The following is a 13525-nucleotide window of genomic DNA, read 5'->3' on the forward strand; positions in this document are numbered from 1 at the left end:
TGGCTGAGATGATGATGATGATGATGATGAAGCATAGACTCAAACCGGACACTGGTTGACTTTAACGTGAATATGATTGTCACCTTGGCCCTTATGAACGCACCTGTAGATTAATTCGTAAGAAACTTTCTAAATATCACTGAGATTTCAATTCACCGTATTTATTTACATTAATTATATATCTGTCGCAGTAAGATAGATAAAGCCGTTATACAGTTATAACCCTAGGGATATACTTATATGACGTAACATAGTTATATGAAAGCGTTTCATTACTATCTTACTAGGTATATAACTATAATACGGCTTTAGTTTAGTGATATAGTTATATTACTGGATTAAGTTTAGTGATATAGTTATATTACTGGATTAAGTTTAGTGAAATAATTGTAGGTAGGAGTGCAGCGGTGCGGCGGAGGTATAGTTATATCCCTAGGGATATAGTTATATGCCGTATAATACTTTTTAGCAATATTACGTAAAAGTACAGGTCGATTCACAAAAGCTGGCGCGAGATTTCTACTGAGGGACAGCTATTTTCATTGAAATTCTGTCAAATCTCGCGCCAGCTTTCGTGAATCGATCGCAATGCCTCATAAACCCTTAAAAATAGCAGCATGAAAATATATATAATAGTTATCTTACTAGGAATAGTAGGAATATGATTATAATACGACATATAACTATATCCCTAGGGATATAACTAAACCTCCGCCGCACTGCCGCACTCCTAATACCTACAATTACTATCTTACTAGGAATATGATTATAATACGTAGTTACGTACTATACGGCATATAACTATATCCCTAGGGATATAACTATACCTCCGCCGCACCGCTGCACTCCTACTTACAATTATTTCACTAAACTTAATCCAGTAATATAACTATATCACTAAACTAAAGCCGTATTATAGTTATATACCTAGTAAGATAGTAATGAATCGCTTTCGTATAACTATGTTACGTCATATAATTATATCCCTAGGGTTATAACTATATAACGGCTATATCTATCTTACTGCGACATATCCAAGTTAAATTGTACCACTATCCGGTTTGACTCTATGTGATTTAATCTTCATATTTACTAGCCTTATCGAAAATACTTTTTTCTGAAAAATCATTCGTTCAGCAATATCCTACAGAACACTGGTTGCGCTGCCAGACTCGATCTTGTGCCGATTTTGTACCATCCAATTCGTATCTTCAGTGCCGCTATATTGAAAATGATTGCGGAATTGATAATATCGAATACCAAACTGCTGTAAATGAAACTTGGGATAGACTTCTTTCGTTTCAGTGGCTTTTTCGTACCATCTCCTTCATTGGGAATAACGAGTACCCCCTTTATAAATAGCTTTGTATATGTTTATGACTTTCAACAATTTGGATTCGAATTGTTATCTTTTTGACCGCAGAAACAAGATTTGCACCTCTGCATCGAAGCCGTTTCGGTGTATCAGTGTTTCAGGCAGATGCTAGGAATAATTTGAGTTTTTTAAATTACGTATGTAATGTAACTCAAACATTTTAAACACTACAAAATCTGGACAAATATTTAATTTCCCAGGCCAGTAGAGACTAAAATAATAGTGACATAGTGCAGCCAACACAGTGTTAAAGCTGTGCAAGTTGTTGCCACTTAATAAACTGTGACGTTAAATTTTTACGACACAAAGTCCACGAAATTTAATAACATAACCTGAAAGCAGAAAATTTATGTTCACTTACCTACTTTTGTAAAGACAATCACATTTGCGTCTATACCGGGTGTGGCCTGTAACACGAGCAAATAATTAAAACATAGATTGTACTCCTCAAACGGTGACACTTTTGTTCAACAACTTTAAAAAATTATGAAGTATTTAGACTACCTATTTTTCATACAAAATAAATATTATCTTCAATGGACGCCATATCATTGTGATTGACGGTGCTTGTCACGCCTTAAACATAACAAAATTCGCAATACATTGCGTCTTAGAATAAACTTTAAAGTGTATCAAAAATCAAACCGCAAGTTATTTTTAAAAGTCGCTGAACAAATGTTGGTCAGTATGAGGAGTACAGCCTACAGTTTAATTTTTTGCTCATATTATAAGCCACACCCGGTATAAATGCCACTTCAATTACCATTAGTAGTAATTGATATTATGGTGGTTTTGATACATTCTAAACTGGCTGGCTCTTCTGGCTGGCTCTACTGTGCATACACATACCTATTGAAAAAAAAAGAAGTAAATTTAATTCGTAAAAACCCTCTTTTTATGAAATCGGTTAAAATAATAGGTTCATGCTTGTCTTTCGACGTAAACATAAGAAGTAAGTTCTCTTTCGTCATATTTATATCACCGAATTATTTAATTCAAATATAGGTTCTTTTAGCAATAGTATGGCCAAACAAAGAAAATATGAAGATGCGCTTCAGTGAAAATGAGATTAGGTACGGGCACCAACACATTTTCTTCACTCAGATGCACTTGTACCGGATGACCTCGGCGCACCGATAGGAGCAAAGCCTTTATAAAATCTAACGGCTTTCCTGCCACCGCCGCAGTCTCGGCGCAAACTCACTCGGACGCAAAGCTTTTTGTGCGCCAGCTTTTATAGTTTTTCTATGGAAGCTAATGAGCCAGCGGAGCTTGTAACATATGAAGGCGTACGTAGCATGTGCAACATTCTTGTTCTTTCGGAGCACCTCTCAATATAACGTGAATGAGAGTTTTTTTAATGTTAAATAAATCAGAAGAAAAGGAAAGATTTACGAATACACTTAGCTTGATTGATTATTTTGCTGTGTCCATTAGTCAACGTTTATTTTATCTTCGTCTTCCTAATGTAATTCGATGGAAACATTAACTATTTAACCAAACATTAACCAAAGGAACTTTAACCAAACAATAAATAAAAACATTGACGAATACATTCTAAAAACCCTTTCTGCGTCGTCCGTCGGGAAACAGGATAAAATAACTATTCCATAAGCTGAGGTTATTTATCACTCCTCGCGTTCGATAATCTCTGCCGGATGTCGCGAGTCGAGTCGCTTCCCGCGTGACACACGGCCTGCCCAGTTAGGTGCCTAATGCTCTTTGTCACTACTGCACTCCCAGTAATCTTGGTGATTTCTCTAGAAAATTGCATCTTTATCTCGAAAACGTAGCTTCGCTTTTCTCAAATTCCCTGTTGTTATTTTAAATTGAATTTGGTAGTAATTAATAGATTTAAGACAATGTGCTATTATTATTCTACAGCCTGGCAAAAAAGAGTAGAATTTAAAAAGTGGCAACACTGTAGTGTCGTCCCGTTCTCTTATATATATTGATTTGAAAGGGACGACACTACAGTGTTGCCACTTTTTAATTTCTACTCTTTTTTGCCAGGCTGTAGTTTATTTAAGAACCAAATTCAGGCAACTCTCGTAACCGTTGTCAGCCTCAATAGTTCTGCGAAATATTATGATTTTGAATATCACAATGTATCACTAAAAACGTGTATAATATAACTGTGCGTTTAGGGCCCCGATTCGGATTTTGAAATAGATATCTATTAGATATCTTTTAGACATCACCAAGATACGATAACGATATGTTTAAGATCTAACCTGTCAAATTTGACATTTGCGCGATTCTGGAGATACTCTTGAACGATTTCCACAGGATATGACTTAGAGATCCAATTCGCATCTAATAGATATCTTACTCTATCTAACGTAAAAGTGACATTGGTTGCCCGAATTGCACTGCAAAAGAGAACTAGTTGATATCTAAACTATAACGTATCTAGAATGGATCTAGTACGTGTCGTCTCTTGTGAATATCTTGAAGTTCGAATACGGCAGTAGGTAATTTCTTACTAAAGGCGAGTGTTGACTACATAAACATTTCATCGAGCTCCTAAAGAGAAAAATCCCGTGTGTAACGAAAAGATACCTATAGGTACCTCAGCCCCGCACCGCCTGCCATTTATAACGGAGGCCCATTTAAATGATAATTTTTCATCACTTAGACTTTTTGCGAAGTTAATAAACCATTGTCCCGACACGATCTGCTAGACGCTGGGTTTTAAACCGAAAGATATTTCATATTACACTTCAATTTTCAGAATATCCATTGTTCGAAGTTCATATCCATTCCAAAAAATTCTCCCGTAGAGCTTTGTATAAAAAGTTATTGTCTTCACTGGATTGTTCTTAGTCATGAGTAAACTTCAAATAAGCGCGAATTTCGATCAGGTCAGATGTATTTTCATTGTATTTCTGTAAAGATATTATAACGTCGTAAATTATTAGACAAATAAATAATAGTAGACAATAAGCTTGAGAATAGGCTTAAAGTTACGAATAGGTAGGCTTATAAGCCTTTGAGGCATCTTAAAAATATCATTACGTATTTATTTACTTTAAAATACATAAAATGGAAATTATATTTTAGGCAATGATTAAATACGAAATATATATTTGCTTTTTTGATAATTAAATCGATAACAATATGTATGCAAGTAATCAGCGCTTAAACACTGTGATGCCGTACTTGTATGTATATATGCTTCCTGTTGATTACTTAATTATTTAGATCATTCAGGAAGACAAAACATAAGAGCTTCATCAATAAAGCGACCTTATTTTCCTAAAATCTATGTGCAAACCTCGAATATGGAAAGTAAAGAGCTATTAACTTACGTACTACACTATACGGAGAGCAGAACCAACGGAGAGGTAACGCGAGCCGAAAGTAAACACATTAGGGATAATCACAGCATGAAGAGTCTCTCGCGTTACATATATTAGCCGAACCGGAGACAAGCAATAATAGTTACCGTTAATCTCCATACCAAACCGTGTAGATACTGACAGCAATGTTATTACTCGTATGGCGTTACTTAATGATGTCCCAATATTAAAGTAGAAACGTAACGCCGTTCAGTGGATAGGTAGAAAAGGAGACGAATCTTATTTTAGGCATCTCTAGCTGTTATTAAGCAGAGAAATAAAATAGATTACGTTGGATTGTCTACCTGGGTGGGTTGGGTGGATGACATCCGGAAAATCGCGGGGCACTTTTGGATGAGACTAGCCCTGGACCGGGATAAGTGGTGTACACGAAGAGAGGCCTATGCTCAGCAGTGGCCGACTGAAGGCTAGAATGATGATGATGTCTACCTCTTTACATGAACCATTCGACATTACTGATGAGATTTATGAGGCTCACAACGTTGGAAATCGATTAATTGTATTAATAATTAGAAAAACTAAACGGTAACTACGTGTCACCATCATCATCATCATCATCATCATCTCAGCCATAAGACGTCCACTGCTGAACATAGGCCTCCCCCTTGGACCTCCATTCGTACCGGTTGGAAGCGACCCGCATCCAGCGTCTTCCGGCGGCGTCAACAAGGTCGTCCGTCCATCTTGTGGTGGAACTACGTGTACCCTGAATGTAAACACGTGGATGCTGAGTAACTGAGCTTGTAACGGATACCTACACTCTACAGGGAATTGGAAGCGATTGAAAATTCTTGATTATTTGGACAGGCCCAAAGTTTTTCCATATAACAAGCTGTCAGGGAACCAAATGTAGTCGTTTTGTCATAAGGAAAAGCATTAGGATAACAATTCAATCTTATGGATCTACGATTTGTTAAGCAATCCCATATTTATCCACGAGTTATTTTTTGCCGGCTTCTGCAATAACATCCGTACTATCCGTCGCGTTGTCGCCCGTGCCGCGTAAAAACCGTCGATATAGACGTAACCACATACCTATAGAATCTGCAAGGAAAACAAGCTAATACAAGTTTTTTGTTTAGTTTGTTTTCCTTGTGTGGTATAGACCAAGGTGAAATATTATTATATTTCATTATATAGCCTGTTCTACTCTTCTTCAGACAAAAGATCTGATAATAAAACCGCACCAGTAGGACTAACGGCGCGATTCGGGAAATGAATTAGAGATGCACTAGATATGAAATAGTAAAGATATGTGACGTTCCACGGCAAAAGATACCTTATGGCAGCTTACGCTATTATTGACGCCGCTCCAATATTCAGCCGGGGCAATGGTACCTTTTGCCGTGGAACGTCACATATCTTTACTATTTCATATCTAGTGCATCTCTAATTCATTTCCCGAATCGCACCGTAAGATGGTCGCCTCTTTATCGTCCTGTCTTTAACGTTCTTATACTTCTAATAAGTATGTGCCTAAGTGCGAAAGTGCTGTATGTCACGACAGTTGATAGAAACACGACCATGCTACGACACTACGACACTATTTTGTAACATCAACGCAGAGTGGCCAGAAGTGGCTTGTAATTGAATTTCTGTGACCGTACCAAAACTACTCAATTCGAATTTGGAAAATCTTAACTTAATATTAGGTACATGGCTCACAGTGCCTCTTTTGCGCAACAAGGAGCAGAAGCGAATGTGCGGGTAGTGTCGAATCAAATTAAGTTGAGATTTTTTATATCCGAATAGATCTCTGGGACAGCAGCTAAGCAACAAGATGATACACTCCATTACATAACATTTACAGCACTCTAGGTGAATGACCGAGAGATGTAGGTTAGCAGCTGCTAATATTATTAGTATCATCTCACGAGACAGATGACACAGGGTGGGTAAAGGTTGATGTTATTAGAATATTCGATTTTGATCATGAATATTTCAACTACGGATACAGTAATATCATTACAGGAATTTCTTATCGGTCGAAAGAAGTGAATTTCTAACGTCAATTTGGTACGGTTTTTAAAGTAGGTACATCCAGGTCCAGGGGCGCAAGAGTACATTGTTCAAAATTGTCCAATTATAAATAAATTATCATCATCATCATCATCTCAGCCATAAGACGTCCACTGCTGAACAAATTATATATTCCCCCTTAAATAAATTATATTTGTTCCTTTTTATATAAAACTTGGGTAAAAGCGAAGCAGACTGAAATAATTGACGTGTCAGTGTCGTCAGTCAATGCTTGTTCAAAGAAACTAAAGAAAAAACAATTCATGAAACCAAAAATACTCGCTGTGGTACAATTAATAATTTTGGCAAATGTTTGAACCGTCTTCTTGACAAAAAATCATTTAGAAGTAATTTCCCTAAACAAATAAACAGGATAGGTACCTACTTCGATTCAATTGCGTTAACGAGGGATACAAAATAAGCAAAGGAACGCAAAATTTTCGTCAAAACAAGGTAAGTATTATGAGCTGAGAGGGAAAACGAACCGAATTATGAAGTAACAAAAAGAGAAATAGAACAAGTACCTACTTGTTCTATTTCTCTTTTTGTTTGTTACTTTATACAAAAATCTTGCAAAAAAATTAGATTGTAATTACATCTATTACGTGTACATTTGCGTAAAAAAAATGTTAAAAAAATGAAACTTTTAGTTTATGAAACTTAATTAGTGTAATTACTAATCATCCTGTGAATGAAAACGGTTGGCAGTGCGTGAATTGACGCAGATGCAGCCGAGCGTACGCTGACGCCGCACAGCGCTAACATTAGAACACATGCACATTATTGAACATGCACACTTGTTACACTTCGCCAGACCTGGAGAGAATGGCCTTGGCCGATTTGATATCGTTAGTGCGACTTTCTTTTAAGGCTAAGTGGCCAAGATTACAGAATAAGTAATAGTACTACCGTACAGAAAAGAAAGGAAACTTCCTACAAAACCGCAGTTTGCCAGCGGCTCTGGATCGAATCATGCTATCCTTTCTAATATATGGCACTATCCCTTTCGGATAATATTTAGGTTTGTCAAAATTCAAGCCATTATCTTATCTGTGGTCGAGCACACAAAGGGACGTCAAGTTGTTTCAACCCTAATAATTGCTCGGAGCAATGCTGGGCCGAACAGAGCCGAGTTTGCCCGAAGTCAGGAGTTTCGCACCCCTGCCAAGTTTTCCGATACGCCTACATACGCACTGGAGCCCAATCCCGATTTAACAATTCGTTATGGATTTGATATGACATACATCGACGATCGTCTTGGTGATTGGCGTTTATCTCACGCACGACTTTCACTTTATTCTGCATGCACCCATTAGCGTTCCCGATCTTCAAGGTCATATCAAAACCAGTTCAAAATTACAAAAGTTAAATCTATTCGGGCACACATCTAATTTTCTCCATAAGAAAGTTGGTTTTCAGATCATTTTGATCACCTCACATGCATAGCTACATGATGGCTGTATTTGATTTCGATGATCATTTTCAAAATTAGCATATATAGTGCCATTATTTACTACAGAAACCTTTATATACTTCCCTTGTAAGCAAATATTAACGACTTTGTACTTAAAATCTTCAATTTCTTTGGTCAATTTGAAGTAAAATTAAAGCTACTAAATATTTTTTTATTTAATAAATTTACGTTATTATTTACGATTTTGTATTCATATCAAATTATTTGTCCTGGCCACTTCATAAACATACTGCATGAGTATTAGTCCCTACTCATAGTATGTACATATTGTATTTGTATTAGTACATTACTACAGAGGCCGGGACGAAAGGGGTTGCCGGCCGAAGACATATAGACGGCCGAGCGAAGCGAGGCCGGATAGGTCTGAGCGCGGGCAACCCCATTTCCCGCCGAGGTATGTATAGTGCTTTTCTCAAACATGCAACGAAATAAATAAAATAAAAAATCCACGAAACCCAAGTTTTATTTATAGAAAAAACTAAAAGTAAACTACACCCAAAATATAACCAACACGTACCTATATCATTATCACGCGTATGTTTTACACGAGTCTTGTATTTTTACTACCCGTATATTTTCATGTATCTTTGATTTTATCGCCTTGTATCCGTCTGACTATCGTTTTCGTCACATAAGTTTATATAGTCATTCATGTTGATATCATGTTTCACATACATCGTTGCTTTATGCATGGAGTAAATAAGTATAATTTCCACAGTATTGACGAATTTGTAGTTACATTCATTTAAAATATGCCACAAAACTGTTTCTAATAAACTGTAAGCCATTTTTCTTAGTTTCTCAAATAATAAAATTGCCATAAGCAACCATATACATACTTCGTCTTTGACTTGGCGGCAGATGCAGCAAGTTATTTAAAATCAATTCTGCTTACGCTGCCAATTCCAACACCTACGATTACAATTAATATTAATTTCATTATTTCGTCGGAACTCATATTAAAGTCAAAGTCGCGTGTTTGAGTAGACCTTTTTACCGCTAACGTTTAGATGAAATATTTTGAATGTTTTTATTTGTGTAAGTAGTTAAATGTATAATTTTAAATTTATAGAATGTATTATTTATTAATTTCATGTTGATTTTATACAAATAAAACTGCAAATTATAGCAAACATTGTTTTTTGTTTTTTTTTATAGGCGTAGTGGCAGAGTGTCATTACGAACCATAAAGCAAATACTGCCTCTAGTTTTTTTTATGGATGAATGCCACGATGCTGTGTCACAAATATCTGTGAAATGAAAATTAAAAAAGAGGACTTTGCCGGCCTAGGCCTGCAAGATGTGTATGAAATTCCATTAACGACCTTTTGTCCTAGCCGCACCTGAAACGTCATACTTCGCAGCCTATTATAAGGAACATAACATCAATATTTCATTGCATGTTTGAGAAAAATATATTACGTGAATGCAGATTGCCATCTGTTTCTCGTATGTGGTATTATTTGAGTTCAAGAATTCTGAAATGTGTGCAGTAATAAATTATTATGTTATTGTTATTGTTATGACTCGTATTACCCAGATGCACTTCTGCTGTTATTACTCAGAATTGCATTGCGTCCAGACTTCACTGAAAATTGGTTTACGTGATATAATTTTCTGCCTTTATGGAAATGCCAACTGAGAAGTTATACTTATTGCAATTAAGCTATTTGACTTTATATATTATACGTCTGTATATTACCCTACGTCTAGTTAATATTAAGTTTTAATTTGTATTTACCTATGTATTATTTGTAGACTTAATTGAATAATTTAATTTTATTGTTCAGTCTAATAGTTTAATATTATTTTAATTTTATGGAAGCTATTTTTATGTGTCAGATGTGTTTTTATTCCACTTTCTTTTGACCTTATCGTAAAGTTATTATATAGAAGTTTATCCGTTAAAATATGTTTAATCAGGTTTTATGAAAAAGGACCACAGAACTGAAAATTGGCATTCAAAGGGTTAGTGACAAGCAGTTACCAAGTCGTATGAACGCTTTCTACTCCAGAGGTGACACACCTCTTGAGAAAATGGTACAATCAGACAGCCGTCATGGCTATTATTCATTGTATTATTTGGTCATTTTCGGTCCAGTCAAGTATTATTGGAAGCAATTTCATTACGCGTTCTGCTGCTCTGATACATGCTGGTATCTATAGTCTGTATCTTTAGGTATTTAAATAAAAGTAAACAAACAATATGTAAATTTTCGTGTAGTAATAACATTTATGGCCTGTGGACAGTGCACACCGGCTGCGTGTGCGTGACGTGTACGTGCGCGTGCGGCGTTGTAGTATACAGATCCTTATGAGAGATGGCACACCGCTTGCGTGACGTGTGCGTGCTGTGCGGCTCCAACATTTTAGCGCACGCACACGCGCACGTCACGCACACGCAAGCCGGTGTGGCTTGGCCTTTATTGGCTAACCAACCAAATACAAAACCGCCTGGATCAGTCACTGAACTACTTGACTTTTGAGGGTAGGTAGGGTTCACATGAAACTGGCTTAAAGAGCCATTTGAGGGTAGATTTTGTTTACTTTTATTTAAATACCTAAAGATACAGACTATAAACATTCCCATTTGTTACAGAGGAGATCCTAAAAACGCGGTCAGCGCTGTGGATGTCCGCCGACGGGCACATGGTGCTGTACGCCACCTTCAACGACACGCTCGTGCTCGAACAGAAGTTCCCGTGGTACGGGCCCTCGCTGGACACTGATGACCCGGCGAAGGTACGTTCTCCTTACTCTTATAAGCCACAGTTGAACGTGCCAAGATCACAAGTTGTGAGCCACAAAAGTATCAGAATATTATCTAAGATTGACGGACATAATGGACAGCAAATTTTACTTAGCCGCGAGCGCATCCAGCAAATATATAGCCTTGGTTAAGCTGCGGCGGCATATCGAGAGGTTCCTCATTACGCCACATTGTCGATAACTAATCAATTCTACTTCTTTTACTCACATTGATTCTATCTAATTGTTTTTTTTTTCCTGGGCATAAACCGATACCTAACTAATCACTTTTATTACAGACATACCCGGAGATCAGAAGCGTAAGGTACCCGAAGCCTGGCACGATTAACCCCACGGTGCGGCTCACGGTTGCCGACATAGCGGACCCGAAACACATACGTACCAGGCACTTAACACCGCCGAAGAGTATACTTGAAGAGGGGTGAGCATTTCATACACAACAAGACATATTTTCATTGCTATTTAGTTTTTGTGCATGTCTATTTTTCAAATATTTATAAAATAATAAATATTTTCGTCAAAATACTTACAACATCGCAATTGAAGTTCTGTTAAGGCTTTATGTGGCAGATTGAATATATTTCCCACCTGGTTTGGAACTTTATTTTATACTGATAGGGTTCAATTTTGCATAATTTCTAACAGCCTTATTCCCTATAAAGGGTTAAATATTTGTTGTTCTCGTTCTATTACCATGTCGATAGAGATGTCTTCCCTCTTGCAGTTTGTTTATTAACTCGTAGTTAAGCCCAGCATATTCTGTTTATATTATAAACACGAGAAAATATGGTAATACACAGTGATTTATGTAAATTGATTTTCAATTAAGTTAAATGTAAATTTTATAAAATTTTCCGCTTAAATAAAAACCTGTTTCATAACCATAAAATTCGTCGCATATTTTCCAATCTGTTATTAACTTGGCATGGAACATTCGTGGAATATTCCGTTGGCAGCGGCCTTTATGGCTCCGCGGCTTTACTGCCGTGTGCAATCAAAATAAAAGGATGTGTTCTGCGTCCTTTATATTTATTGCTTTGCTTTTTACTTCTGAGATTGAAATATCAGGTGTATGGAAACAAGAAGCGAGTGCCTAAAAGCGGTAAAGCACACGTGTTGGATATATGGATGACATGATTTTTTTTAAATTCTGATAAAATAAGCAACTTACTCAATACACAGGTACTTAACGTTATAATTAACACATCGAACTTAGAGAAGATCCACGCCTAGTCAGTATAGTGTGATACTGTCTCGAAAGATAGATTTAGGATACATACATATAGGTAAATTTATATGTTCTTGATGACAACTTAACTTAATAATTAGTGTACCTATTTAGCTTAAGTTTAGTTTAGAGCGCACCGCCAACAAACTGTCTCACAGTTTGGCGAAACATTAGATTAAGGTACTAAATATTGTTTACTTTCTGTAAAATTTTTCAAAAAAAAAAAAGATAGAACCATACTCTACTCAACGAAGTCGAGATAGATCTATACAGTGTATAGTCTTACTTTATGATTACGTCGCAAAATGTCGAAAGGTCTGAATTTCAGCCGGTTCAATACAAATAAAAGTGGGTGGGTTGTATACCAATTTGGATGATTATCTAGCTGGACCTCAGTTATACATATGTAGTACCTAAGCACAAAAAGCATAATTATGATGCATGAATCCGCCGTTTGAACCGTCAGGGTATTAAATATCGCCACGCACAAAGTGCTATAATTATGTACATTTACCTACAATAATATGTTACACAACGAAGGCCGCAAAAATATCAACCGTATAATAGCATTATTTTCGAAATCCCGATTTTATACATTTGTAATGCATAGGCATCTTTTTCCATCGGGTTCTGTTTACCTTTCTATTAAAGAAGATGTGCGGATAGAAAGCTGAATCCCGTATAGTAAAGATAGTAATATAATAAGAATAGATTCTCAAATCCAGTGTAAGCCTGACAAATAGAGCCGGGCGGAGGCCCCGGGCTTAGGTAACCAAAGATAAATGCGGTGTCCCGCCGGTTTATACCACGAACAGATTTACTTCCGCTTGCTTTGCATATTTAGCCCGCCTACAATATCCGTTGATAAAATCTTGTAAAAACACAAAACCTAGTTACGTGTGATCAAAATCGATAATTTTTGGTGTCAATAATTCAATCATTTAATTTAAATACTATCTTGATAGCTTAGCTACTTTTGAATTTACATTGAAAAGTCCTAGGAAGTTATAGCTTTTGTTTCACAATCCATAACTCCCGTGAGAAGAATATCGGTCTTTACCCTTCAGTACACCTCCATGAAATAAGATCTTTTTCTAGCGAGTGTGATGAAAAGTAAGTTTCTAATTTTTGTGTTATTTTTGTAGCGACTATTACTTCACAAGCGCGCAATGGGTCTCCCTGACAGAAGTGTGCGTGGTGTGGCTCACGCGAACGCAGAACCTCTCCGTCGTGTCCGTCTGCAAGAGCCCCATGTGGTACTGCCAAGAGGTATGTTCTCTTTTTATGTATCCAGTGGC

General features: G+C 36.7%; 1 protein-coding gene across 2 annotated transcripts in view; it reads left to right on the forward strand.

Moving 5' to 3' along the window:
• The window catches only part of LOC134674069 (inactive dipeptidyl peptidase 10), a 214150-nt gene that overhangs the window by 177557 nt on the left and 23068 nt on the right, over nt 1–13525 (forward strand). For both annotated transcript variants that reach the window (XM_063532121.1, XM_063532122.1), the window contains exons 7-9: nt 10830–10972; nt 11278–11420; nt 13373–13496. In XM_063532121.1, the coding sequence (XP_063388191.1) occupies nt 10830–10972; nt 11278–11420; nt 13373–13496 (410 nt within the window). The remainder of the gene's footprint in view (nt 1–10829; nt 10973–11277; nt 11421–13372; nt 13497–13525) is intronic.

The sequence above is a fragment of the Cydia fagiglandana genome, chromosome 19, assembly GCF_963556715.1.
Source record: "Cydia fagiglandana chromosome 19, ilCydFagi1.1, whole genome shotgun sequence".
Classification (NCBI taxonomy): Eukaryota; Metazoa; Arthropoda; class Insecta; order Lepidoptera; family Tortricidae; genus Cydia; species Cydia fagiglandana.